Source organism: Gossypium hirsutum, chromosome D02 (genome assembly GCF_007990345.1).
Source record: "Gossypium hirsutum isolate 1008001.06 chromosome D02, Gossypium_hirsutum_v2.1, whole genome shotgun sequence".
Classification (NCBI taxonomy): domain Eukaryota; kingdom Viridiplantae; phylum Streptophyta; class Magnoliopsida; order Malvales; family Malvaceae; genus Gossypium; species Gossypium hirsutum.
The window spans coordinates 211056-235168 of record NC_053438.1 but is presented as its reverse complement, the minus strand read 5'-3'; the positions used below and the strand labels follow the sequence as shown (position 1 = coordinate 235168).

Genomic DNA, 24113 nt, shown 5'->3' with positions numbered 1-24113 from the left:
ATAAAATGAAACCATTCACTGAGTGAAGATCCTCGGTCATTTCATGTATTGTTAATTATTTAAACTTTAGAAGCTTTTCATGTTTTGAGTAATTCTTTCATGTATTACAATTTACTTATCTAAGTGTAATTCTTTCAAATATTACTAATTACTAACAGTCATGTTTTGAGTATTCATTTCACATATCAAGTAATTCTTTCGTGTTTTACAAAATATTTACAAGTTTATGATTTTTTGGCATAATGATAAATTAAGCCCGTAACATTTATATATTGTGTTAATATAACCCTTATTTTTTTAGCTAAATTTGGCCTTCAACCTTTTAAAAGGAATCGAATTTGACTATCAAACTTTAAAAAAGAATCCAAATGTTGTTTTTATAATGAAAATATTGACTAAAACATTAATTTTTTAAACATGGTAGACCGCATGATCTTCCATGTATATTTCACGATTTTTTAAAAAAAATTATGAATTTAATATAAATTTTTTAAAAATTTTGAATTTATTTTTAAAATTTGAATTTATTTTTAAATTTTGAATTTATTTTTAAATTTTAAATTATTTATTAATATGACATATAAGACAAATAATATCATGTCAGCATGAAGTACATGTAACTGCCGTGTGGATTGCCATGCTAAAATTGTTAAAAAATAATGTTTTAGTCAACATTTTCGTTAAAAAAGCGATTTGACTCTTTTTGAAATATTAATGTTCAAATTTAGTTTAAAAAAAAGAATAATGGCCAAAATTGAAAAAATATATAAACATTGAGGGTTAAATTAATCATTATGCATTTTTTAGATATAAGGTCGTGCATATTATTGAATTTTAAAAAATTACAACGACCTTTTATTTTAAAATAATTAGCTTCTAATTTCACATTTGTTGCATATGATTTTACGTGTTTAATATTTAATTATTTTTTTAAAATATTGTGTTTTTATCTGCAATAATTAATTTAAAATAATATTTCTTATTTAAAATATTGGGTATAATTAAAATATATTAATTTATCAATTCAAATATTCAAATATTATACCAAAAAATTTTTTTGGTATAAAACCACAAAGGCCATCATTCATTTTACGGTTTGAGTCCAGTCCTATTCGACCGAGTGTGGTGTTCAAGTAAAGCTCTCCCAACAATAATAACTTTAAGATTCAAATTTGATCCAAATAATAACTCAATCATACATCAAGAAAATTAGCACATTTAAAAAAAATAAAAATAAACTTTTGTTTATGTCAAATTTTTTTAACTAATAATGGTATAATTATAATTATAATTATCGTAATTTTTTTCCCTATATTTTATACTTAGAGTTCCATTCAAGTAACAACTTCTAATAAATTATAATCATTTTTAAAAATATAATTACCAAAACTTCTAGTTTATTTATTTTTTAATATTATAATATTTGTAAATGTAAATTTAGTAATATTATAATTATAAGTTCAATTTTTTTTTTAATTTTGTGTATATATATTACAGTATTATACATAAGAAAAGATATAATTAATCTTAATCTATAAAGGAACTCAAATTTTATTTTAAAGGTTAACTGAATTACTAAAATTATTACATACAAAATTTTGAAAATTGGGATAAATATTTGAACATTAGATAAATATTTAATATAATACATATTAGAGGTACGCGGCACATAATATAACTATCAAAATAGTCACTTTTGTTTGCTTTAAGTTACGTTTTAGTTACTTATGTTATCGTGTTGTAACGTTTTAGTCACTGAGCCATTAATTGACGTTAATGTGTAATGGTAAGTTGACGTGACACGTTAAATCATATTTTCGAACAAAAATTTTAAGTTAAATTCTACAATTGGTCTCTTTATTTTTTCATTTTGAGTAATTTAAAATTTTCTTTTATGTTCTTTTAACTTTTTTTTTCTTTTTTCTTTCATTCTCTTTCGCTTCTCCATTTGTTTTCATCCATTCTTCATTTCTTTTAACGTAGTTTTTATATATTTTCCATTTTAAAACTAGTTCACAAGATCGTCTCACTCGAAAAAGTTAAATTGTTCAAAAAAGTAAATAACACATGGAAAAAAAATGAAGAATGGAGGAAAACAAAGGAAGAAGCAGAAGATAATGAAAAATAAAGAAAAAAATGAAATTTAAAAGAACATAAAAGAAAAAAATTAAATTGCTTAAAACGAAAAAATATGGGGATTGATTGTATAAATTAACCTAAAATTTTTGTATAAGTTAACTTTGTTAATGGCTTAGTGACTAAAATGTTAAACGTGATAACATAAGTGACTAAAACGTAACATTTCAAATATAAGTTACTAAAATATAACTCGAGGTAAACAAAAGTGACTATTTTAAGAATTTACCCAAAAATTAAATAGGATTTTGTTTTTTCTTCGCTTGTAACTGGGAAATCCCAGTTTCTTGTGTGCCTAATCTCTTATTCTTTCCTATTTGCAACTATTTAAATCTTAATTTTTTAAAGGTTTATTATTATAAATAAAACTACACTCACATGTATAATAAAAATATAAATATTTGTCACAAATATAAATATATATTTATCTAGCTACGATATAAAATAAAATATGCACAAAAGCACAGTAAATAAATAATAGAAAAGAATCGGATAAAATTCATGTATAGTAAATACATATGTCAAGATTGAATACTTATATTTTACAATTACGAATGGTGAACCTCGAGCATGGGTGTTCAAAAGCTCAAGATCTCTACCTCAACCAACAATGTCGAGGTCTCGTTGGCAATGTCAATTTTTGGTAAACTACTGTAATAGCCCGATTTTGGGTCTAGATGAAACAGTGATTTCGGGACCACAAATCCGACAAGGAAAAAATTATTTTTAAATTATGACATGGGTTGCATTATGATAGGAAGGTTGCATGAAAATACTGATATGAAAATTTTATCGATTTAGTGATTAATTAAGGAAATGACCTATTTGTATAAAATGTAGAATTTGAATTCTAGAAGCTAGAAGGGTTAATTAGCTATGAAATTGTAATATCCCGAAAATTACTACAGTAAGAAAGTAAGATAATATCTCTGATATGGTGAAATAAGGAAATAAAGTGATAAAAAGGGTAATTGAGTTATGTCAACATTGGAAAGTATATTATGCCATATTAATTCAAGAAAGGATTAAATTGCAAAAGTGAGAAAAGTTTTGTTACCCAAGAGTAAATACTCAAAATTTGAGGGGTTAAAGTGTAAATATGAAAAAGTTGAAGGACCAATAGTGTAAATATTTTAAGGGTGGAATAATCTAGAAACTAAGGAAGATGGAAGAATTGATACCAAATTGAATAGATGAAGAATTATGAGGGACTAAATTGTAATTTTACCAATTTAAGTGATGACTCAAGGATGAAATTTTAAAAGATCTAAAGGGCAAAATGGTCAATTAGAAGAAAGAGAAATCTAGAAAATAATGATGATGTTGGAGATATTTTAGATTAAATAAATAAATATTAGTTTATTAATATTTTAATTTGATTTTTAAATGATATTTTATTATTATTTTATTATTTTATTTAGTGTATATATATGGAAGAAAAGATGAAGAATCATCATCTTCTTCCCCATGCAACTAACGTATGAAGAGAAAAGAAAGAAAGAAACTTTCTTTTCTTTACAATTTGGTCCTTTTACCAAAATTTTACCATTTTTACTTAGAAATCAAAAGAATTTCCATATTCATCAAGAGAGAAAGATAACAAGGAGACTATGGGGAGCTAGAATATCAAGTTAGATTCAAGAAATAGAAGCTGGAGGAGGGAGAAAATCAAGTTAAAGATTGAAATCAATGGCATAAGGTAAGAACATCAAGATTTTTATATACTTTTGAGTTTGATATTATTGAAAAAGTAAGAAATTAATGTTAAGGTAGAGTTTCATTATATAAGGTTCTATATTCTTATTATGTTAGTAAAGGGAAATAAGAGAAAGTGATGGAAAATATTGAAGAGAAAGGAAAGGAAAGTGTTATAAATTTAGTTATCAACATTTTACACTAAAACAGTTTTGAGACAACAGCAGTAGTCTGAATTTGAAAATCTATCAAAAATTTTATAAATGGAATTAGAGGATGAAAAAAATATTAAATTAAAACTTATTGAGTCTAGTTTCTCATAGAAGAAACGATGTAAGCAATAGAATTGTAAATTATGAGATATAATAGGTTTTGTGAGATAAGGTCAGAATGATTTCGGGTTCCCCTGTACTGACTTTGGAAAATCATCAAAAATTGGAGAAAAATAATTAGAGGATTAAATTTATATTTTTAAATCCTTAATGGGTCTATTTTAAATAGAAACAAACGGTAACATAATTCGAATTCTATACGAGGAGATAATTAATTTTTAGTGAAGAAGAGTTGAAACTGTCAGACAGCAGAATAGGGATGACTTTAAAGAATAAACTGTACTTATTCGCTAAACCAAAAATTCTGAAAATTTTATGGTAAGAAGATATGTGAGTCTAATTTCAGATAAAATTAACGGATATTAATTTGGAGTTCTGTAGATCAATATATAAATAATTTAGTGACTATGACTCAAGTGGACAACTTTGAATGAATATATAAGTAAATGGTGAAATCATAGATAATGTTACATATAAGCATGTTATATACATTAAGGATGTGGAATGGAGAGGAGGAGGAGGAAAATATATGATTATTCAACTAGTGTGAGTTTTCATTAAAAATGACCAATTTACATGTTTTAGGTTCAGGGACTAAATTGAACAAATGTGAAACTTTAAGGGTAAATTTGTAAAAATGTCAAAAAGTGACCAATTGCATGAAATGAATTGTTTTATTATTTAAATTAGTAAATTGAATGAAATATTAATTTAGATCTAGATTGGGTGGAACTTCGAAAAAATAGAAAATTACCAAAATGTCCCTAAATTTTGGTATTTCTGCAATTTAGCCTGGTGAGTTCGTATGAACTATATTCTATATAATTTTAATTAAAGTGAATTATATTTAATGATGAATATTATATAGATATGTGTTTTATTATTGAAATTGAATTATTATTGGTAATATGTACAATTATTAGATGCAGTGAGATGATTATCGGAAGCTTGATTGTGGTTGGTAGGAAATATTGCATTATTTATATTGTGAAGAATTATAAAAGCATGTTAATAATTTGAAAGTTTTAATAATTAATAGAATTTTATAACTTGGTTCAATACGTTTACAAGTGTATGTGTTCTGGTAATGCCTCGTACCCTATTAGATGATTGTTATAGTGATTCAGTATCCATCAATGAATAGAAGAATATATATTAGATCTAAGTCGATCTGATAGTTAATGTTAGAGATCGAAGAAGAAAGCTACTTGAACTTTAGCTTACAAATATGTAACATTTAAAACTATTTCATAAAAAAAATTAAACAAAGAAGAGAAGAGGAATAAATGCTTTCGATTGGTGCAGATAGCGATAACAGAGAAAGCCATGCAACATCGGATTTAACAACTCAATAACTTAAATAAAATTTTTTGAATAATTTAATTGCTATTTTGTAATATTTTAAAATTAAATAACTAAAATATAAATTTATTAATAATTTAGTGACCTTTAATATAATTTACAAAAACCCATATTAGGAATTTAAAAGGTTTTTTTGTAAAATTTTCCTATGATAAGAGAAAAGGGCAGCGGCAAAGCCCAAATGAAATAAAGGAAGCCAGCTCAATAATGGACCGGCCATTCCCTAAGATCCAAGGGATATGTTAGTTCCGGTCCATATGCCTTGATATTTGACCCAATCCTCCTCCAACACTCGTAACCGGACTAAAACACCTTCTCCTTCTCGGTTTGGTTTCTCTTCAACGGCATCCTCCGCTTTTAAAAAGGTAAAACAACGGCAGGAAAGCCCTCCACATCTCTCTTACCTTTTTATTCACTCTTTAGGTTTAAATTCTATTCCGGCGAATGGAGAGAGCGCTCGTGGAATTGTTTGACGCAGCCAGGAAAGCCGCGGATTTGGCTGCCGCCGCCGCCTTCGATGCCGTTTCCTCCAAGGGTCCCGAAGTTTCTAGATGCGTCGACGCCTTGAACCAGCTCAAGACTTTCCCTGTCACTTACGACATTCTTGTTTCTACTCAGGTTTTTCACTTTCTCCGAAATCAATATATGTTTTACTCCCTTTTTTTTTTCATTTTAAAAATAAAATTCCGATCAATGAAGAATTTCCTGTATAGATTTTTACCTTGTTTTAATTTTTGTGACTGCGGATTAGGAGGGAAATCAAATTCTTTCACTACAAAATTTTGGTATTTGTTTGATTGAGAATTTAACTATATGCATGCATGCATGCATGCTTGGATACATGGATGTATGTATGTATGTGCTAGCAGTGCAGTTTACAAACTGTGGAAAGGTGGTTTAATTGTTTTCTTTGTGATCAGTTAAGTATAATCAACTATGTTAGGTGAAAAAATATTAGGGCATGAAATTTGATTTTTTTTCAATTTTATGCTTTGACATTTTGATTTGATTAAATTTTTGTAAATCCAATATAAAATAAATTGATGCATTCATTTATTTAAATGTGAACAATTGGATCAAAATCAAAGTTTAAGGTTTAAGGTGTGTAACTGCATAAAATCAAATTTTATGTACTAATTTGCACATTGAATCAAAGTTCATGTATAATTTTGATATTTATCAAAAAATTAGAGATTGCATGAATTGTTTGATTTTGCGCACACCCAGAAATTCACAATTTGAAGTCTGATATTGCTGCTTTTTAAAATCTTTGGACAGTTAAAAGATAGAAATACTTTGAATGTATTATGCTTTTACCATAGTAAGGTTCTCACTTTTTAGTATGATTTTGACTAACGATATAGAAGGAATGATAGAAAAGTGGATGAATACGATGTTAGGACTTAGGAGAACTAGTGTAGGTAGTGTTTTTAAAAAATTTTGCCCTTTTCTTCATGTAATATCTTGTAGTAGGTAAAAGTATCATGGAGTCGGATTGCATTTTGCTCTTTTTACTCAAAAAAATTGGTAAAATAGTCCTTATCCTTCTATTAGAAATTCCATCAATCTCTACTATTAACCAAAATGATCAGTTTTCCATTTGATCTAACTACAAAGACTAATTGCAGGGGCCTCCATGATATTTTTACCTTAATAATATGATTTTTAACAACTTCATTTACGATACCCTCTTATTATTTTTTTACGAAGGTTGAGAGAAAGCTTCGACCTCTCACAAAGCATCCTACGGAGAAGATTCATAGAATGGCTTCAGATTTGCTGGAGTTATGGAAAAAAATTGTTATTAAAGAGGCTTCCAAGGGTAAGAAAAATGGCACTGCTAGTGCTGTCAAGGTTGAGAAAAAGGAAGCAGATGGAAATACAGCAATGGCTGAGAAGATAAATCTCGGAGAGACTGGTAAGATTAAGAAGATTTATATCGACGGGAAAACAAAGGCGAAGAGTGCTCCAAAGTTGATGACATTGGTCAAATGTAATGATCCTTTGCGTGATAAATTTCGGGAGATTCTAGTAGAGGCCTTGTCTAAAGTTCCCAGTGAGACTGATGAAGACATGTTGGATCAAGTGAACGCTTGTGATCCCATCTGGGTTGCGGTAACTGTGGAATCTGTGATGTTCAGGAAGATGGGTAAATCAAATGGCACCAACAAGATTAAATATAGATCGATAATGTTCAACATGAATGATCCGAAAAATCCAGACTTAAGGAGGAAAGTTCTTCTAGGAGAAGTGAATCCGGAAAGGCTTATCACTATGACCCCAGAAGAAATGGCCAGCGAGCAAAGGCAACGCGAGAATAAAGAAATAAAAGAAAAAGCTCTATCTTATTGCGAGCGTGATGCTGCACCAAAGGCTACAACCGATCAATTTAAGTGTGGTCGTTGTGGTAAACGGGAAACCAGTTTCTATCAAATGCAGACTAGGAGTGCAGATGAACCTAGGACAACATACGTAACGTGTGTAAACTGCAACAACCATTGGGAATTCATTAGTGCTGTGAAAATGTAGGGTTGATAATCTTGATAAGTTAAAAATAATCTTTCATTCATATATATTTTTCTACCACACCGACTAAGGGATAACTAGGTATTGAGCTTTGGGTGCAATCAGAGAGGCTCATGTTGGCTATATTTCATATATCGTGCCAGTCTCTGGCCATAAAAGGCTTTTCATGTGAAGTGCTTAATGGTTGTCTTTTTTCACCATAACAGCTTGGGATTTATTCATTTGCAAAGGGTAGGGTAGTTGTAGAATTAGGCTTCTTAGGGTGAGTTTCGATGGGCGGTGCGTTTACTTGCTGTTAGTGTAAAAAAAAGCGGTGGCGGTGAGATTAGATATTGTAGCGATACTGTAGCGTGAAACAAAAAGTAAGCTAAACGCACCACACCCAATCGCCTATTCAAACCCACCTTTAGTTTACCAACAACAATGCAAGCCATGTTTTTTAATTTTTCTAGTGCTGTTATTTTTGCATCATTTTCGTACTCTTTTTCCCATTTACAATTTTTTGATGCAACTTTCGTGATTATTTATATGATTTATTGCTGTATATAGCCTTGTAACATGCATATCATAAAGAAGAAAAAAGGATGTTTAAGAGTAAATGACATTGAAGTTCATTAAATTATTTTATTTTAGAAAGTTACAAAATATTTATTAAATTATTTAAAATTTTTTATTTAAGTCATTTAACTTATAATTTTTTTTTTTTCTAAATTCGGCTAGTGAAGTTATTGATAAGTAGAATAATATATTTTAGATCCAAATTGATTTGACGGTTAGTATCGAAGATCAAAAAAATTTGTTCAAGTTTTAATTTGTAAATTCGCGAAATTTAAAGTTGTTTCATGAAAAAAAATAAATTATAAAAGAGAAAAGGAATTAGAACTTTTGATTAATAAAAATGATCTGAACAAAGAATATTATACAACAATAATTTTAATAGTCTAGTGAATTAAATGAAAATTTTTAAATAATTTAATAATTTTTTTAATAATTTTTTAAAAATAAGTGATTAAAACGTAAATTATTAATAATTTAATAATATAATTTATAATGTATGTTCAAAGACCGAGGAAGAAACATTGATTAAAAAGAACAAAGATTTTGGGTATAATTTACCACTTTCCAACAAGATGAGTTACAACTATAATGAGATATTATACTATAATGCTTGCTTTTAAAATGACAAAAAGATAAGGAAAAGAGAAGATAAAAAAGGAAAAAAAAAGGCCTTAATCATTATTCTTTAAAATCTTTGAGAAGAATTGGATGGGGTTGAAGCCTGCAGTGGGTTTTCATCTCTGGATTCATACTCTTTTAATTCCTGAAGAAAATTTGAATAAAAGTAGAAAATGAGATAATTTTTTTCAAAGAAACCTGTGAAATGTTGATCTTTTAATTACATTTAATTTTTTTACTCAAAATAATTAACAAGTTAATTCTTACACATTATATTAAAGAACAAATTGATTCTTTTTGTTATTATTAAAAATTAATATCACTGATAAAATAATTAAACAGTTACATGTGACACATGTAAGGTGTCACGTGTAACTTGTCGGGATCAATTTTTAATAATAAAAATAGATAATTTTTTTAACAAAAGAACTTTTTGCTCCTTGATATAATGCATCGGACTAATTTATATATTTCTTAAATACAATGAAGAAAATGCGACTCCGTGATACCCGATATTGTCTCAAATCTGCCAAGAGCCCAAATGATTTCTTTGGCAGCTAAGGTGCTCTAGTTCTGTGAATCCGCCATCATCACCTTTTCTTCAGACATTCAAGCTCTCGGCAGAGTATATAAAACGCTAAATAAATGACAATTTACAGCTTTTTTCAAAAAGAATCGAATTTTTTTAAAATAAATATATAGGAGGATTGCATTTCCAGTCATAAAAACACTCACCAGCGAATGCACCTCATTCATGTTCCAACCACTCCGTTGTTTTTCCCTCAGTGATTTTAATGGAGATATCCTCTGATTCAAAACCAATCATAAATGTCAAACAAGTGAATTTGAATCATTAAATTTGTTAAAAAAACAAACACGAATTGATTAATTAATTACCACGGAATAAGATTTGAGCTCCTTCAATCTGAAGAGCCTATCAACTTGAATTTCGAGGTGTCTTTGAATCTGACCTCGCTCTTTGATCTCTTTCATTTGCAAAAGAAGCAATGCTTCCCTCTCTTTCAACATCTTCTCCGTCTTCTCTTTATCCAATCTCAAACGCTCCGTCTTCATCCTTACGGCGTTGAGCTCCTCCGCCAACGACGAATTCAAATCTAACGCCGTCGTCTCCATTTTCTCGGTGGCGGTGGCCGTATCCGGATGTTGATGGTTCAGTAGGTTCCGTTCGTCGGAATGGAGAATCCGATACTGTTGCTTGGGATTCGAAACAAGCACAGAGTCAGTGGCAGTAACAGTGGCAGTGTTATTCAGTGGATGGAGAGGCATGCGTTGGCTGAGACGTAAATGAGCCGTCGCCATTGCTAGAAATATGAGATTTTGATTTGACAATAGAATGGTCCAAATGAGAGGAAGATAAGAAAAGGAGAGGAGAGAGACATGCACTGTTTAAATTTGAATAAAAAATAGGCTTTCAAACTATTTATTTTTCATTTACTTAAAAAGTTTTTAGTTTCTTTTTTATTATTATTAAAAAGTGATATATATAAACTATCAATTTCGTTTTATTCTATAATATTGTAGTGTAAGGCAAAATGAGGTAAAATTTATTAAGAGAATACTACACTCTTTCGGAGAGGAGCTTGTGAAGTGTTGTCTATAAAAAGTCGACGGTCAAATTTATCTTCAAATTTGGTCTTTCAATTTTGTCGAGAGCCTTGAGAGATTCACGATGTGGTAGCACCTTCAACCACCAAAAAAAGGCATTTCTCCCTCAATGAATCTCTCGAGACTCTTTACATAGTTAAGAGATAAAATTGAACATGAATACCTTAGAACCAATATTGGTCTCATTGAGTGATTCATAAAATAGCAGAGCCACTAAGAGACCTACAGGGCCATGACTCTCCTAAAATGGTAGATTTTTAATTTAAGCTTTTTATAATTTATAAAATTTTAGATCAATAGTGGTAAAATTATACTTTGACCCCCTAAAAATGATAAAAATCAGATTTAACCTTTTAAAATGAACTCCAAAAATTAAAATGATAAAATTATATTTTTACGATAGTAAAAATATACAATTTAATTTCGAACCCAAATTTTTTTTTTGAACTCCGCCACTGAGTCCATAGATTCCAATATTGATGACACTTAACAAAATTAATAATTTAGATATCATATGTAACACTTAAATGAGAAAAGAGAGAATTTTATATTTAAACCAAAAAATTAATTGTAGGCTATTTGAATAATATCACAATATTTAAATAAAATATGAAGAAAATAGCATAGGATTCGAAAGGTAGGTTATGAAAATTGATGGTGTGTCAGTGAGGGGTAGGTGGAGGGGAATAAATGGAGTGAGGAGTCGGTGAGATTCAGAATTACAAAATTTAATTGGATACAATAAGACAAATAAGACATGATTGGTTCAATGTTTCACTATTTTATCTGCTAATTAATCCTTTATTTAAAATATATTTTGTGTGCAAACTGCAAAGGGAATGAAATGAGCTATTGAATGCATGCAACGCCCATCACAAAGAAGTTTGATGTCTATTGAGGATGGTTTCATGTTGGAGCTATTAGTAAATTTATATTTTAATTATTTAATTTAAAATTTTTAAAATATCATTAAATTATTTGATAAATTTTATTTAAATTATTAAAATTACGCAATTAAAAAAGAAAGTTCATTGAACAAGGAATAGCGTACGCCTCGATTTTGTAAAATTTCAGAAGTGGGGCACCAATGACCGTACAAGCGTATAATATTGCTAAATAAATAACCATAAGATCCTTAGGATCAAGTAATATATCTTTATTTTTTATACAATATTAAAATATCAAATAAGAATTTTAAGTAGAAAATAAAATAAGCCAAACCTAAAAAAAACATATCTTCTTCTCACAAAATCTTAATCTCGGAGGTGACGGATTTCTCAAGACTACTAATTGATCGATATCATCACTAATTATTTTGGTTAAACGATCTGTCATTTTGTTATTAGTTCTTCGAATGTTCTTAAATTCTACTTGCAGTGATTAACAATGTTATTGAAATTCAGATTTTTAAGAGTTTTGTGTATTAGTAGTAATAGAATGATTAGAAGTAAATAATACAAATCTATTCTAATTTAACTTCACTAAGAAATTAGTTTTTCTTATTAATAATCTTATAGCGTTTACAATTGATACACATCTATCTATGGAAGAAAGCATGGATACCTTAACAAATTCAAAAATAATCCATTGGAAGTTCCCAATCATCATCTGCTTCCCTTGACTTCGAACGCGGTTTACGACCACGAGAACGTCGCCTACTTCTCCGACCATCACGAAATCCCTCCGACCCTTCATCACCACCATATTCTATGCGTTCGTCTAGGGACACCTCTGAACTTTGGGCATCCCAAAAACCCTGACATAAGCGAGTCACAGATTTAACTAATGGCAAAATTATTGGTAAAAGTACCGTAGGAACTCTCGTACTAAGAGTCAGATTGCATTTTGCATCCTCTACTAAAAAATGGACAAATTCTTCTATATATGTAAGATAAAGAGCAAATCGATCATTCTATAATTTTTTATTATCTATTTTTACTATTAAAAATTAAAATGACTGACAAAATTATTGATGTACAATGACCAATTTTTAATAGTAGAAATGAATAAAATTTTTATTAAAAAGACCAATTTTCTCTTTGATCTAATGTACATAGATTACTTTGCCCATTTTTTGTCGTAGAGAGAGTAAAATACAATCTAACTCTTGATACATGGCCTCTATGGTACTTGAACCCTAAGTTATTTACATTACAAATAAGAAATAATATTCGGTACACTACTTGTGAAATAAGAAAAATACATTGTTAGTGTACCAAATACTAACCCTATAAATAAAATGAAAAATATTACAAGCAAAAAAAATTCCAATTCTAAAACATATATCAACTTCTCTAAATATGTGAGAGAAGTCATTAGACAACTTAGGGTGTTAAACCAAGTTTGGATTATGGATGCATATAATCACAAACATACAAGATGTTGGGTAAAAGTATAATAGAGGTTCCAGTATTAATAGTCAGATTGCATTTTACATCATTTACCAAAAATGGATAAATTAGTCCCTGTAAATTGGATTAAAGAGTAAATCAATCATTTCTATTAAAAAATTATCAATTTCTACTGTTAAAAATTGGTATAGCTGATAGAATAACTAGACAATTATACGTGATATGTCACGTGTACTTCATGCCGACGTATATGGACCATTTTTAACAGTAAGAATAGATGTAATTTTTAACAAAAAGACCAGTTTGTTCTTTGATCTAATGTACAGAGACTAATATGCCCATATTTTTAATAGAGGAGGCAAAATGCAATTTGACTCTTAATATAAGGGCCTCTATGATACTTTTACCCAAGATGTTGATATGCTACTATATACATATGCCTCAATACATCGTTCTAATAGTAGAAAATTGTAAGCTTATCAAACGGGCCCCGGAAAGTTGCTTGTTTGCCACAGTATGAGCTAAGCTGTATTCTAAGTGCATGTTCATGGGAATTTTGTTGCAGGAAGGTGGGATTTGCTGAGTTGAACTGGCCCCAAAAGGCATGGATCTCTAAATGAGTTCGAGTAGATGTGTTTGAGAAAGCAAGGGCTAGTTTAAAACTTCACCACTGGATCGAAAAAAAGAAATAGAACATTCAGTGACAAGTAAGATACCTTTGTCAGCCTCTGTAAGCGTGAGGCTGCAGCTTCGTGAACGACTACTCTGTCAGCTATAACTTCAAGCACATCCTCAACAAGCAAAGCATAAGTGCTCACCTGGAATTATAATCCGGTTATGTCGGTAAAAACTACTGATAATCTGCAATCTTCTATGACTTGGTATCACCTATATGGAAAGAAAAAAAGACTACCAAACTTGATGGAATGATGGATATCCCAAAAGCATCGAGCTCAAGAGATTCAACAGCCCCTGAATTAATGTTGAAAGTATAGCCCCGAACCTATAATTATATGAGATATATGATAAGATATATATATAATGAAATAGGCAGAGAGTTTCTAGCGTATAAAGCATGTATTTACCTTCCCGATGTTTCGATATCTTGGTGTTACAACTCGGTATCCTACCTAAAAAAAATTGTAAATTAAACTTGAGAAATATAAAGTATAGAGAGATAAAATCATGATACTGTTCAACAGTTGATGGTTGCAGTCTAAATGAACTGTGCTCTAAATTACAATTCAAGTAAACAACTAATAGTTGCAAGGTGAAACAATACAATTCCACTTCAAATGAGTAACTAACAATCATCCCTGCATCATACCAAAACTAGAATTTCATAGGATCGAACACATAGAATAAAATTTGCATAAGAAAAATCAACTAATAGTTGCAAGTCGAAACTGTACAACTCCATTTCAAATGGCTAATACCAGCATGAGAATTTCATAGGATCAAACACGGTAAAAAGTACCATGGAGATCATTGTACTAGGAGTCAGATTGCATTTTACCCCCTTTACTTAAAATTTTAGCAAATTAGTTCCTATACATTAGATTAAAGAGTAAACTGGACCTTTCTATTAAAATTTTCATCCATTTCTATTATTAAAAACAGACGTGGCTGACAGAATAATCAAACAGTTATATGTGGCATGCCAAGTGTATCTCATTCTTGCATACAAATACCAGTTTTTAACAGTAAAAATGGATGAAAATTTTAACAGGAGGACCAGTTTGCTCTTTGATCTAATGTACATGAACTAATATGCTCATTTTTTGAGTAAAGGAGACAAAATGCAATCCAACTCCTAATATAGGGCATCTATGGCACTTTTACCAATCAAACACATGGAAGAAAATTTGCATACGAAAAATCAGCAAGTTTTAGATGAAAAGAATGACGAGATTTACACCCAAACAATAGAAGCAAGTGCCGAAACTTACCAGAGTCTCAAGTCTAACCATCTTAAAGTCATTATCCATCACTCTCTCATCTTCAACAAGGACAACATCACCGACCTTCAAAAGCAAAAACGGAAATTACAGGCAAGGAAGGTAATTGGTAATAGTGGATGAAACCAGCATAATCCTTGAACAATAGATACATACTCTAGTATGTTTAAAAGTAAACTTTATTAGCAGTAGTAAAATGCAAAAGCAAATGCAAAAAATGTTATTAATCCATTACCTTGTTGATATCTTGTAGAAGAATCCTTTCTGATTCCCCAGCAAGTAAGCTTGGCCTTACCTCCATAGCCAACACTAACCACTGAAAAAAATGAAAGAATACAAATATGTATTAAACAACTTGCCTAAATAACCTATGTTTAGTTTTAGTTGTAAATTTTGCTACATACCTTCTTTTCCTCTAAAGTTGCTAAAATCAATAAGCAAAGAGTAAAAAAACAGAAGAAGCACGATCATATTTGTTTAAAACTAAACAAATGGCTAAAATGAGAAACATGTTGTAACATAAAGTTTCCATCATAGAAACAAAATAGACCATTTTGGTATTCAAAAGGTAAGATTTTATTAATACCCCAAGAAAGGTTAAAATACTAAGGAGGGCTCTGTACTGAGTGTTAGATTGCATTTTGATACTCTATTAAAAAAATGGGCAAGTTAATCACTGTTAAGTCAAAGGTATGCTACTTTTACCCCTAAGAAAACATTTTGCATTCATGGATATCCAAAATTTCAAATTCAGCTGCAAATTGGGAATAAAACATTAACATGTTTAGCCTTGAATAAGGATCTTCATCATCATAATAATAGTATGAAGAGGAAAGTACTGACTGAAGTAGTATCCACCCATAATTGAGACACAAAGCCTAAGGTTTGAGCAGATTGGATGCTTATCACTTGCTTGGCCACCATATTTGATCTCTTCATCAGTTGCTTCCTGCTAACCAATTTATCCCCATTCTTGTTGCCCTTCTTCCCCTTCAACTCCTTGTCACTAATTTTCTCCAAGGTAGCATCGGTACGACGTCGTTTGAGCTCCAATTCATCGTCGTCAAACTCCAACTGCCCATATCCATCTCCCTCTACGCTTGAACTTGGAGATGGGGTTGCTTTCATACAGCATCCAAGGAACTGTAATCGGCCATTATTCGTGATAATTGGTAAATGGGTATCTGAAATTTGTGGATTTTTGAGCAATGGGTTTCTAATTTTGATGATGGAGGAGGAAAAGGGGCTCAAAGGGACGCAATTGCACATGCTAATAATACTTCTTCAAGTTCGAAGGCTCAAGCTTTATCTTCCCATGCCGTATCGATGTTCACTTTTTTTTTTTGTTTTTGTTTATGTTAAATTACATAATTCGAGGTTCTTATTTAATCATCTAATTATGGAAAAAATGGTAAAAAACTTTTCAGTCCTTCTCATTTTCGAAATTTAGCAAATTAATCCCTCAACCTGACACTTTTGGAAGTGAGCAATTGTAAATGATTTTGATTGGTATAATAATAAATTTAACAATTTATATTTACATAGTTTATTAATTTAGTCTAGATTCTAAAAAATTTAACAAATTTAACCTCAGCATTTGCATATTTATAAATTTATTTAATCATGACCAAATTAATAGAACGTGTAAATTATGAGAGTTAAATTTATATAAAATTGACGAAAAATATTAACTTTGTGATTAATTATTATTAATTGCTCACTTTTGAAATTGTTAAAGATTAAACCACTCACTTTTTTTTAGAAAGATCAATATGCTCAATATCAAAATCGAGAGAGACGGAGAGAGATTTTTTTACCAAAAAAATTGGTCATTACTCTACAAATTGGTCATTTTTAGTATCTATACTTTTAAAATTTTAAAATTTTGTCCTATCTCGAACTATAGTAGCTAAATTCAATTACTAATCATGTATTATATGTATAGTTATAGATTTAGTCCATTTTTTCCGACTGGATCGTTCTAATCCTTATAATTTTCAAATTTTAAAATTTTAGTCTTAACACAAATGATAGTCTTTAATCCATTAATTGAATTTTTAGCGAATAATATGTGGACATAATAAGCTGACATGACATTACGCATATGATACTATGTTTGGCATATTAAATTTTAGAAATAGTAGAACTTTACTTAATAAATTTAATAGTTACTGTTTCGTGACAGACAAAAATTTTAATTTTTAAAAAGTATAGAAGCTAAAAATGATTAAATACAAACACATGAATTAAAACCATAGTTTTCATAAAGTACGAAGACTAATAATAGAATTTAACATTTTCAAAAAAAAAAGTCAACTATTCAGTTACAAGCAATGATTCGACAATTGGTATGCTGGATTTTATTCTAAGTTGATTTGATGATTAATGTTGGATTGTTAACAGTAAAGAACTTTCAATTAATGCAAATAGTGTAAAAAGAAAATGCCATAGAATAGTAATTTTAACAAATTAATAATTTAAATGAAATTTTTAAATAATTTAATTAGTGATATTTTATAATATTTTAAAATTAAATAAACAAAACATAGATTTAGAGTTAGATAGAGACGCCATGCTTGTCATTTTCTATGAGGAAGGCATTGGCGCGGTGGCTTTAGAAAGTTATCACCTTTGATATCCACATATATTAAATCCTTCCTAAACCGATAAAAATATGGAATACTCGTGGAAAAAGACCAGCCTTTGGCGCTTTTGCTGACGCTTTATTTTTCGAGAAAACAGAACATAAAGTTTCAACCTTTCTGGAAAAACCATGGCTTCCTTGCTCTGTCCAACTTCAGCAACTGTTCAGCAAAATCATAGGGTTCTTTGTTTTTCTCCTCTTAAATCTATCTCTCAAGTTAATCATTTGTCTTTAACAAAGCGTCACAAGAATACCACAGCAAGGTGCAATGCATTTGATTTATTGCAACAGTCTTTATCTCAATTCCCTGTTGTTAAATCCGAGTTTGAATCGGCTACTGGGGAATTAAACGAAGTGCAGAAATGGGGTTTCATTGTTTTTGCAGGGCTTACATGGATTTATTTGACTGCAAGGCCTGGTGTTCTTGTAGGTGCCATTGATGCTTACTTACTTGCTCCTTTGCAATTAGGATTGGATAGCTTGATTGGTAGGAGGAGTTTGAAAAGGAGTGATTTTTTGGTTGGGGATAAGCTAGGAGAAGGGTCTTTTGGTATTGTTTATTCTGGTGTTATTGTTCCTAAGAATGCTTCACTTGAAGATAGGTTACCGAAGAGAGGCAAAGCAAAAAAAGCACTGGTTGATGATGACAGATTTAAAGAGAAGGTTATTCTTAAAAAGGTAATTTAGTTTGTTTGATCATATTTGTCCTCTTCATATACATTCCGTATATAATTGTTGGAGGGGATTGACTATCTTTCGGCTATGTTTTCGGCTATATTTTCGAAGTGTTGTCGGTAAATGGTAAATATATTGTGCTCGAGAGGTTTATGTTCGATTTTAATTTAGAAGAGCCTAAAAGAATTCATGGCACTACCAAGGAAATGTTTAGTATTTTACTTTGGTGGGAGAACACTCAAATTCCGTGAACCTTGATCTTTCTTTGAAGTTGGATGACAAAAATCTGAGGTTAAAATTGAGTATAGGCACTTCAATTTTACTGTTTGAGATTTTGATTGACTGTTCGGTGAATAACATTTCGAAGATATCTTCCGAAGAGAGTTGGTCCCCTCAACAATAATATCTCTCTATATATAACTTTGAATCCTTTTGTTCTAAAATTATATAATTGAAAATTGTTTTGTTGGGAAGCTGCAGGTTAAAGTTGGTGTGCAAGGGGCTGAAGAATGTGGAGACTATGAGGAATGGTTTAATTACAGGCTTTCAAGAGCAGCTCCTGAGACATGTGCTGAGTTCTTAGGAAGTTTTGTTGCTGATCAAACAAATTCACAATTTGTGAAGGGTGGGAAGTGGCTTGTTTGGAAATTTGAGGTATTATTATAGCCATATTCAACTTCCTTGGATTACATGATACTTGGGATGGTTTTAATAAACATGGAGGATATATGCAATGTGGGTAAAAGTATCATGAAGTCATTGTGGTAGGAGTCAAATTATATTTTACTCCTTTTATTTTAAAAATGAGCAAATGAGCAAATTAGTCCCTATACATTAGATCAAAGAGTAAATTAATCATTTCTGTTAAAAATTTCATCCATTTCTACCGTTAAAAACTGGCACAGCAATGGAGAAAATTTTTAATAGAAAGACCAGTTTGCTATTTGATCTATGTACAAGGACAAAATTCAATCTAACTCCTAGTATAAGGGCCTTCATAGTACTTTGACCATGCAATTTGCAGTTAAGTTTTATGGCCTATATATGATGGATCTTACTGGTTAATTCATTGTCTGCAACTGTGTCTTTATGCAAATGCATGCAGATTATTGAACAATTATCAGTTCATGTAAGGACTCTTCTTCTTGGTTTAGCACTAATTTGTGGAGGTGTTCATGTGATAGGGCGATCGTACGCTTGCCGATTACATGAAAGATCGTAGCTTCCCTTTGAACATAGAGTCTGTAATGTTCGGACGTGTACTACAAGGAGTCGAATCCGTCAAACGGAACGCGTTAATCATCAAGCAAATATTACGCCAGATTATTACTTCGCTTAAGAAAATCCATGACACGGGTATTGTTCATCGTGATGTAAAACCGGCCAACATAGTGGTGACAAAACGTGGACAGATTAAACTCATAGATTTCGGTGCAGCAACTGACCTTCGCATTGGTAAAAACTATGTACCAAACCGTGGACTGCTTGATCCCGATTATTGTCCCCCGGAACTATATGTCCTACCGGAAGAAACACCGAGTCCTCCTCCCGAGCCAATTGCTGCTCTTCTTTCCCCAATTTTGTGGCAGGTACGAGCACCTTCCTTGGTTAATGCTTCCATGAGCTGCATATATTTGTAATGTGTTTCACAGTGGTAAATGGTAACCATTGTTGCAGCTCAACAGTCCGGATCTATTCGATATGTACTCGGCCGGCATTGTACTACTACAAATGGCAATACCTTCACTAAGATCACCAGCATATTTAAAGAACTTCAATTCAGAAATAAAAGCAGTTCAATATGATTTGAACAAATGGAGGGATAGAACACGGTTAAGGCCGGATTTTACGATTTTGGATCTGGAGTCTGGTAGAGGATGGGATTTAGCAACAAAACTGATATCAGAAAGAGGTTCCCTTAGAAGGGGTCGTTTATCTGCTGCTGCTGCTTTAAGGCATCCTTACTTTTTGTTGGGTGGTGACCAGGCAGCTGCTGTTCTTTCGAAATTCGGGTTTTAAGTGAGTAAAAATCTTTGCCCCTGTCTATATGATCTTTGCTGCTAGCCTTCAACTTCTCCCTGCAGCTGTTTACAGTTACATTGTTGATATAATTTTTAATAGCTGATTCAATATTACAATTCATGCATTTCAATCCTACAAGCTGATTAAGTGACAAACCATATGCTTGTTTTGAGCTTCATTTATGACTTGTTCTAAATACCATCGTACACAGAGCAATGAAAATGGGGGATCACCACTGCTATAAAACTGCTTCTAAAACCTCCAACCCCACATTCAATGTCGTGTATGTTAAAAGCAGGTATTGTGTCCACGTGAACCACAGATGCTAATCCAAACAAATGCTTAAAGTATTAGTAAATTTATGTTTTAGGCACTTAACTTTAAAAAGTTACAAAATGATCACTAAACTATTTAAAAATTTTTATTTAAGTCATTGAGTTGTTAATATTTTTATTATTATTTAAAAAGGTTTGTTTAACGAGCTTTATGCGACAATTTGATGATGATGATGGTCGGTGTAATGGATCGTTATCCATCGATATGTAAGTCGAAGAACATACTTTAGGTCAGTTGATTTGATGGCCAGTGTTAGAGATCAGAGAAAAAAGTTGTTTGGACTTTAATCGTAGATTTGTAATATTCAAAGCTATTCCACGAACAAAATTTGAATTCTAGAAAATAAGGGAAATGAGAACTTTCGATTGGTGCAGACATTGAGAACAAAGGTCATACAATAGCGATTTTAATAGTCAAATGACTTAAATGAAAACTTTCAAATACTTTAGTAACCATTTTATAACTTTTTAAACTCTTATTAATAGTTTAGTAACATTAGGTGTAATTTATCTTTTTATAAAACAACAAATATTATTTTAATTATTTTTATATTATATATAAAATCTAAAAAAATACGATATTATTTAAATTCAAAACATTAAAAATTACCGCTTCAACTAAAAACCATATTTAATTTATATATATTTATAATAATAAGATAAATATATAAATTTTGGTATTTGAAGTTGATTTCAAAGTTTAATTTGGTATTTAAAAGTTTTTTTTATCTAATTAAGTACTTGAACTTAACTTTAAGGTTCAATTTAGTTCCTAAAACTTATTTTAGTTCAATTAAGTATCTAAATTTAGCTTTTTTACATTTTAGTCCAAATTGGTACTTAATTATTTAAATTAATTAGCCAAATTTAGACAACAAAAAAAACATTGAATACCAAATGGAAGCTTGAAGTTAAGTTGGGGTATCAAAATATATATTTACGCTAAAAATTAATATATCCTGATTGTCCTAATTATTGAGTTTTGAGTGGGGACATGACCGTGTCAGACTCTGACATGTGAGCAAGAATAATAAGATCCGGAACCCTAATTCACAATTCCTCTTTCTCTGTCTCTGAGTTTTGAATCTAGGGATTTGCGGGTGGAGAAGACGAGAGCTCATCTCTCTGCTTCAAAGTTTGTTCCTTTATTCCTTTCAAACCCTTTCCTTTTTTTAACTTGATTTCATTTTCTCAGATTTGTTCTTTTTCTCTCTCTCTCTCTCTCTCCAGGCTCCTGTCCAGGTAGAATTCTCTTCTTCCTTTGCGTTGTGTTCTTTGTTGTTCAGTCGCCATGGCTTCAAAGCGGATTTTGAAGGAACTCAAGGATTTGCAGAAAGATCCACCCACTTCTTGCAGTGCTGGTAACGTTTCATTATATCTCTATCCCGTCCTCTGAAATTTCATTGTTTTTCAATTGCGTGCTTAATTTAGCATATGAATATAATCGATTTAATTCCAAGTTCCAAACTTGATTTGCTTTTAGAACTATATATATATATACATACATACTAGCTTGCCTTTATTTTTTTTGCTGGAAGTGAAAACCTTTAACCGTGAACAAAGTTTCAAGTCCCTTCCTTTAAAACCTTGACTTCCATGTGGATGTGATTTGCAAGCTTTTAGGTTCTTATTTATTATTGGTAAGAGTACTGGTGGCTATGTACTAAAAGTCTAATTGCATTTTGTTCCATATTTACTCAGAAGATGGTAAATTAGTTTCTATAAGTTTAAAAATTTTCATTTATTTCCACTGTTAAAAATTAGTCCTTCTATATCAACATAAGATGCACATGACACGGCATGTATCAATTTTTGCTTATTTTGTCAGCCGCGTCAATTTTTAACAATGTAAATGGATAAAATTTTTAACAAAAAAGATCAATTTGCTCTTTGATCTAATATACAGGGACTAATTTGTTCATTTTTTTAGCAGAGGGGGCAAAATGCAATCTGAATTCTAATACAGGAGCCTCCATGGTACTTATACCTATTATTAATAATGAATAAAAAGCTTTTGTTGACTTGTTGGGTATAGTTAAGTGGGTATTTAAGCACTCACCCACTTGGGGTGGTTGTGGATTATATGATTCATTGCCATTTCTTATTATTATGATTATCAATGAATGTTACCTTTTGGATGCTTGCATTGTTTATAATAGGTCCAGTAGCTGAAGACATGTTTCATTGGCAAGCAACAATCATGGGACCCTCAGATAGCCCTTATGCTGGAGGTGTGTTTTTAGTTACCATCCATTTCCCTCCAGATTATCCTTTCAAGCCTCCTAAGGTAATATATTTATCCTGCAATGTTCTAATCCCTGTGTGAAAGGTTTGTTTGAGTGATGCATACACTTTTCGTGGATTTAGGTCACGTTTAGGACCAAGGTCTTCCATCCTAACATCAACAGCAATGGAAGCATTTGTCTTGATATCCTCAAAGAACAATGGAGCCCTGCACTAACCATTTCCAAGGTTTGTCTTTACTCTTGCTAATATGATGCTAATTATAGTACAATATACGTCCGGAATCTCTATTTTGGCTGGCTACGGCATGCATTTCTTTCATACATGACTCGAAAAATGAGTGTCAATTGGTTATAGGTTAGACTTATGCATGTACAAAATTTAAGTAATCACTATGGTTACTTCCCGAGTTCAATTTATGTTTATATATATCAATGATGATTGATATCAGAACATTAAGATGGGAATATGCACCAACATAAGCCACATACGATGATGAACCACTATGTTATTATTACAAACCCTTCCATGCATTGACTTATGCTGCGGCTTATTGGGATCTTTAAGTAATTCTATTCAAAATTAATAGAGCTTGTCTGAAAATAGGCAAACAATATGGAAAAACTAACACTAGTGCAAAACCAGGTTCTGCTCTCAATCTGCTCGTTGCTGACCGATCCAAACCCTGATGACCCTCTTGTTCCGGAGATTGCTCACATGTATAAGACTGATCGGGCCAAGTATGAAGCCACTGCTCGTAGCTGGACCCAGAAGTATGCCATGGGATGACAGTGGTTGGTGTGTAATACCTATCAGCTTTCTTATGTGTTTTGGGGAAGGAAGGGGGTGTTTTTTCTTAAAGTAACTTGTCATTGTGCTTTGGATATGGGAAAGATATGGAACATTCTTTTTATTTATTTCGTGCTTTATAACTTGTGTGAAACCCTTGTTTCGTTCAATGTCAAAGTTGCTGTGGAACCCTTTGTTTCGTTCAATGTAACAAAAAAGTCTTTAGTTCTACACTGCATTAC

The 24113-nt window shown here is 31.0% G+C and overlaps 5 protein-coding genes across 10 annotated transcripts; 3 read left to right on the top strand and 2 right to left on the bottom strand.

The window, feature by feature from the left end:
* Nucleotides 1–5801: 5801 nt before the first annotated feature.
* LOC107903762 (transcription elongation factor TFIIS) lies at nucleotides 5802–8098 on the top strand. The gene is made up of 2 exons (XM_016829915.2): nucleotides 5802–6143; nucleotides 7236–8098. The coding sequence occupies exons 1-2, from the start codon at nucleotides 5970–5972 to the stop codon at nucleotides 8052–8054; spliced, it is 993 nt and encodes a 330-aa protein (XP_016685404.2). The 5' UTR covers nucleotides 5802–5969; the 3' UTR covers nucleotides 8055–8098.
* A 1036-nt stretch (nucleotides 8099–9134) lies between these two features.
* LOC107903768 (uncharacterized) lies at nucleotides 9135–10682 on the bottom strand. Of its 4 annotated transcripts, XR_001685958.2 has the most exons (4): nucleotides 10125–10646; nucleotides 9963–10034; nucleotides 9737–9864; nucleotides 9135–9372 (listed from the first exon to the last, which is right to left on the bottom strand). XR_001685958.2 is itself a non-coding variant. In XM_016829936.2 (3 exons), the coding sequence occupies exons 1-3, from the start codon at nucleotides 10545–10547 to the stop codon at nucleotides 9295–9297; spliced, it is 573 nt and encodes a 190-aa protein (XP_016685425.1). In that variant the 5' UTR covers nucleotides 10548–10682; the 3' UTR covers nucleotides 9135–9294. The 4 variants fall into 4 exon arrangements, 2 of the variants coding, with proteins under 2 accessions (XP_016685425.1, XP_016685437.1); XR_001685954.2 differs by having other exon boundaries at nucleotides 9737–10034; nucleotides 10125–10653; XM_016829936.2 differs by lacking the exon at nucleotides 9737–9864 and having other exon boundaries at nucleotides 10125–10682.
* A 1642-nt stretch (nucleotides 10683–12324) lies between these two features.
* LOC107903790 (uncharacterized) lies at nucleotides 12325–16531 on the bottom strand. 2 transcript variants are annotated; one of them, XM_016829960.2, is made up of 7 exons: nucleotides 16006–16531; nucleotides 15398–15478; nucleotides 15154–15228; nucleotides 14290–14334; nucleotides 14118–14207; nucleotides 13921–14022; nucleotides 12325–12609 (listed from the first exon to the last, which is right to left on the bottom strand). In XM_016829960.2, exons 1-7 carry the CDS (start codon nucleotides 16429–16431, stop codon nucleotides 12427–12429), a joined length of 1002 nt encoding a protein of 333 aa, XP_016685449.1. In that variant the 5' UTR covers nucleotides 16432–16531; the 3' UTR covers nucleotides 12325–12426. The 2 variants fall into 2 exon arrangements, with proteins under 2 accessions (XP_016685449.1, XP_016685457.1); XM_016829968.2 differs by lacking the exon at nucleotides 12325–12609 and adding an exon at nucleotides 13364–13816 and having other exon boundaries at nucleotides 16006–16521.
* Nucleotides 16532–17809: 1278 nt separating this feature from the next.
* On the top strand, nucleotides 17810–20658 carry LOC107903804 (serine/threonine-protein kinase STN8, chloroplastic). 2 transcript variants are annotated; one of them, XM_016829976.2, is made up of 4 exons: nucleotides 17810–18484; nucleotides 18962–19135; nucleotides 19666–20070; nucleotides 20159–20658. In XM_016829976.2, the coding sequence occupies exons 1-4, from the start codon at nucleotides 17936–17938 to the stop codon at nucleotides 20498–20500; spliced, it is 1470 nt and encodes a 489-aa protein (XP_016685465.1). In that variant the 5' UTR covers nucleotides 17810–17935; the 3' UTR covers nucleotides 20501–20658. The 2 variants fall into 2 exon arrangements, with proteins under 2 accessions (XP_016685465.1, XP_040943839.1); XM_041087905.1 differs by having other exon boundaries at nucleotides 17835–18484; nucleotides 18956–19135.
* Nucleotides 20659–20673: 15 nt separating this feature from the next.
* Nucleotides 20674–24102, top strand: LOC107903823 (ubiquitin-conjugating enzyme E2 28). Its single transcript, XM_016829995.2, has 5 exons — nucleotides 20674–21973; nucleotides 22069–22199; nucleotides 22998–23125; nucleotides 23206–23310; nucleotides 23728–24102. Exons 2-5 carry the CDS (start codon nucleotides 22130–22132, stop codon nucleotides 23869–23871), a joined length of 447 nt encoding a protein of 148 aa, XP_016685484.1. The 5' UTR covers nucleotides 20674–21973; nucleotides 22069–22129; the 3' UTR covers nucleotides 23872–24102.
* Nucleotides 24103–24113: the final 11 nt, after the last annotated feature.

What these genes read in the sequence shown, in the direction of transcription:
- LOC107903762 (XM_016829915.2), top strand. Translation starts at nt 5,970, where the DNA reads ATGGAGAGAGCGCTCGTGGAATTGTTTGACGCAGCCAGGAAAGCCGCG. An exon ending in ACATTCTTGTTTCTACTCAG is followed by an intron (nt 6,144 to 7,235) that starts GTTTTTCACTTT and finishes TTTTTTACGAAG; the next exon opens with GTTGAGAGAAAGCTTCGACC.
- LOC107903768 (XM_016829936.2), bottom strand. Translation starts at nt 10,547, where the DNA reads ATGGCGACGGCTCATTTACGTCTCAGCCAACGCATGCCTCTCCATCCA. An exon ending in AGCTCAAATCTTATTCCGTG is followed by an intron (nt 10,035 to 10,124) that starts GTAATTAATTAA and finishes GTTTTGAATCAG; the next exon opens with AGGATATCTCCATTAAAATC. An exon ending in TGAATGAGGTGCATTCGCTG is followed by an intron (nt 9,373 to 9,962) that starts GTGAGTGTTTTT and finishes AATTTTCTTCAG; the next exon opens with GAATTAAAAGAGTATGAATC.
- LOC107903790 (XM_016829960.2), bottom strand. Translation starts at nt 16,431, where the DNA reads ATGTGCAATTGCGTCCCTTTGAGCCCCTTTTCCTCCTCCATCATCAAA. An exon ending in TATGGGTGGATACTACTTCA is followed by an intron (nt 15,479 to 16,005) that starts GTCAGTACTTTC and finishes CATTTTTTTCAG; the next exon opens with TGGTTAGTGTTGGCTATGGA. An exon ending in GCTTACAGAGGCTGACAAAG is followed by an intron (nt 12,610 to 13,920) that starts GTATCTTACTTG and finishes CGCTTATGTCAG; the next exon opens with GGTTTTTGGGATGCCCAAAG.
- LOC107903804 (XM_041087905.1), top strand. Translation starts at nt 17,936, where the DNA reads ATGGCTTCCTTGCTCTGTCCAACTTCAGCAACTGTTCAGCAAAATCAT. An exon ending in AGAAGGTTATTCTTAAAAAG is followed by an intron (nt 18,485 to 18,955) that starts GTAATTTAGTTT and finishes TTTGTTGGGAAG; the next exon opens with CTGCAGGTTAAAGTTGGTGT. An exon ending in TTTCCCCAATTTTGTGGCAG is followed by an intron (nt 20,071 to 20,158) that starts GTACGAGCACCT and finishes CCATTGTTGCAG; the next exon opens with CTCAACAGTCCGGATCTATT.
- LOC107903823 (XM_016829995.2), top strand. Translation starts at nt 22,130, where the DNA reads ATGGCTTCAAAGCGGATTTTGAAGGAACTCAAGGATTTGCAGAAAGAT. An exon ending in ATCCTTTCAAGCCTCCTAAG is followed by an intron (nt 23,126 to 23,205) that starts GTAATATATTTA and finishes TCGTGGATTTAG; the next exon opens with GTCACGTTTAGGACCAAGGT. An exon ending in CTGCACTAACCATTTCCAAG is followed by an intron (nt 23,311 to 23,727) that starts GTTTGTCTTTAC and finishes GTGCAAAACCAG; the next exon opens with GTTCTGCTCTCAATCTGCTC.